At 42.8% G+C, this 2,811-nt stretch overlaps 1 protein-coding gene across 1 annotated transcript in view; it reads right to left on the minus strand.

The window, feature by feature from the left end:
- LOC101845951 (LIM domain kinase 2-like) overlaps window positions 1-423 on the minus strand; it is a 4,181-nt gene extending 3,758 nt beyond the window's left edge. Inside the window, exon 1 of the mRNA XM_005106954.1 lies at window positions 13-423. Coding sequence (XP_005107011.1) covers window positions 13-423 — 411 coding nt within the window. The remainder of the gene's footprint in view (window positions 1-12) is intronic.
- Between the last annotated feature and the right edge of the window lie 2,388 nt (window positions 424-2,811).

Consider the following 2,811-nt stretch of genomic DNA (forward strand, 5'->3'; position numbering starts at 1 on the left):
TCTCGGCTTGACGTCTTGGTGGAAGATGTGGAGACCGTGGATGTACTGCAGAGCGCTGGCCACGTCGAGAATGTGTCGGAGGATCCGTGGTTTTTCCATAGGGGGGTCAGACGACATGGTGTCGCGAAGTGTGCCGTTCTGGAAGTATGTCGACAACATGAAGCCGTAGTGATCATCCATGGCAAACGCTATCATCTTGAGGATGCGGGGGTGGCGAAGATCACGCAGGAAGCCGACTTCAAAGAGAAAGTCGCTTTCACACTCCTCTGTCTCAAAAGATACGATTTTCACCGCAACTTTCAACGACGAGTTGTGTTTGGCCGAGGCCAGAACAACCTCTCCTAAGGCGCCACTCCCTAGACAGGGGCCTCTCACCAGGTTGAAGGAGTTGAAAAAAGTGTCGTGCTGTTCAATGGCATCCATGCTGAGGTGTGCAGCTTCGGTGACAGACTCCAAAAGAATAATGTGTATCCCTCAGGTAGAGAATGGAAAAACGACCACAAACGATGTACGAAACGGTGATTGTCTCCACACACGATGCGTATCCTCGGAACGTCCAGAGAAAAGTGACCACATGCTGACCAGTGTCCCTTTATGTACTCAGCTTGCTGGCCGGTCAGTGATTAAAGTTTTCCGTTCCTGATCAAGCAATTGTTGTCGTGTTTTGACACGTTCTTCGAGGGCCCGGAAGAGAGAACCAGACTCTTGGCCTGCCTTTGTTTATTTAGTTGTTGGGTTTTTTTAAGCAGGTCTTTATGCAAAGTAAATATCATTGGAGTTTGGTTACCACTCTTGAAGTTAACGAGTTTATTGTCCTATTGTCTGGTGACTCCCAGTGAGCTCGTGCCTCCTGGTGAAATGCACAGACAAGGGGAGCAAACTGCGTATGTGGTAACCACGGCGGCTTATGTCAAAGACACGCCGACAGCTCAGTGTCTATTATTATTTTGTACCGGGCTGGCTGGCCGGGAAGTGATTCAACTTTTCAGTCTGTGGTTACGGCATTGTTGTGCTGTTTTGAAAATGTCTATGGCTTCATTTAGAAGGTCGGGAGGTGAGAACCGGGGTCTTGGCTTGCTTTTGTTTATTGTTTGTTTGTTATTTGGTTTTAGAGACTAGTGAAGCCTTCTAGTTTAAAAGGGATTAGAGAAAAAAACAACATTGAAATGTCACGCTTTGTTTCGTCGGCGAATAAATAGCAACGGGTCAGGAGTCTCAAGTTTGCAGCAAATATTTTTTGTTAGTTTTGTTTTTTGTCAGATTGAAACATTAGACAAAAGAATGATTTTTTTAAAACAGTACCTAATTTTGTCCGACGTACTTCTTAATTTACCAATTTGAAAAAAAAAAGTTTGTTGCAATAATATACAAATAATCAAGAAATAGTTTTATATGTATAATTCATTTTTATTTCGTCTCTATCGGTGCCTGACTAAAACAAAAGACAAAGCAATGATGTATTTTTTAAAGGAGAAAAAAAGGTCTTTATACACTGAAAATATTACTGAAGTACGGTTTTCACAACTGACGTTGACAAGTCTATTGTCTGGTGACATCCGATGAGTTCTTGCCACCTGGTGAAATGCACAGACAAGGGGAGCAGACTGTGTATGTGATAACCACGGCGGATTGTATCAAAGACATGCCAACAGCTCAATGTCTATTATTATGTACCAGGTTGGCTGGCCGGGAAGTGATTCAAGTTTTCAGTCTGTGGTTACGGCATTCTTGTGCTGTTTTGATAATGTCTTAAAGGGTCTGGAGGTGAGAACAGAGGTCTAGGCCTCCTTTTGTTTATTGTGATTGGGTTTTTTGTTGTTGTTGTTTTGGTGGTTGTTGTTGTTCGTTTGTTTTTAAAGACCCCTGAGACCTTCTAGTTTGAAAGGGGTCTTCTTTTAAATTACCTTTATTTTATATAATATGTGTTGTTTCTCGGTGGATGAATGACAACCAATCAAGGGTTTCACATTAAAAAATTTCTAAAGTTCGTTTTGTCTAACTAAAACCAGTGGTGGGGCGCCATTGGTGCAATTGGTGCAAGCGCTCCACCTAACCCTGGCCTTCGCCCCCCCCCCCCTCCCCTTTTTCTAATTGTTCTAAACCAGTCAGTGCCCTAGATCTACAATAGGCCTACTACTACACTACTAGGCTACATCCTTGCGATCCGTCCCCGCTGGCTGCGCCAGTGAAGAGACAGATGGCGAGGATGGTTTATGCTCGTGGCACCGGTTGCGGTAGTGTCTGCTGGGAGCAAGCAAAATCTCTGCACCAAAGTTATTTTTGTCACTGTAGAGAAATCTACACATCGTTCTTCCCGCACAAGAAGAAAGATGCATGAAACTGCTCTTCGTAGCACCAATTTGGTGCAAGCTAAAAATTTGATCCAAGTTTCCACTAGCCTATCTACTACACTAGTAGAGTCTACGGTAACTCAATGAAGAATGGGTATCGAAACTGTTGCCTCCCTCTATTGTGTAGCAAGTCCTGGTGCCTCACGAAGTAATTAGAAATCTTTAAATCTTCTCAGATTGTGAGCGTAGTGAGTTGTTAGTATTGTTTCACTTTATTGCAGCTTTTATGCAGCTTCATCTAGAAACAGTTGTAAATATTGATAGATGCAGATTACGGGATATCCTGCAGATTCTAATTGATTTTCTCTAGAAATCTTAATAGTCGCTACTAAGCCTATTGCCCATTTGCTCACTTTCCAATTATGCACCACCTTGTCTGCAACCCACGCGACGCCACTGACTAAAACATAAGGCAAGCTCTGAATTTTAAAAAAAAATGCTTCTAAATTTATATATCTGT

Source organism: Aplysia californica, unplaced genomic scaffold (genome assembly GCF_000002075.1).
Source record: "Aplysia californica isolate F4 #8 unplaced genomic scaffold, AplCal3.0 scaffold00565, whole genome shotgun sequence".
In the NCBI taxonomy this organism is placed as follows: domain Eukaryota; kingdom Metazoa; phylum Mollusca; class Gastropoda; order Aplysiida; family Aplysiidae; genus Aplysia; species Aplysia californica.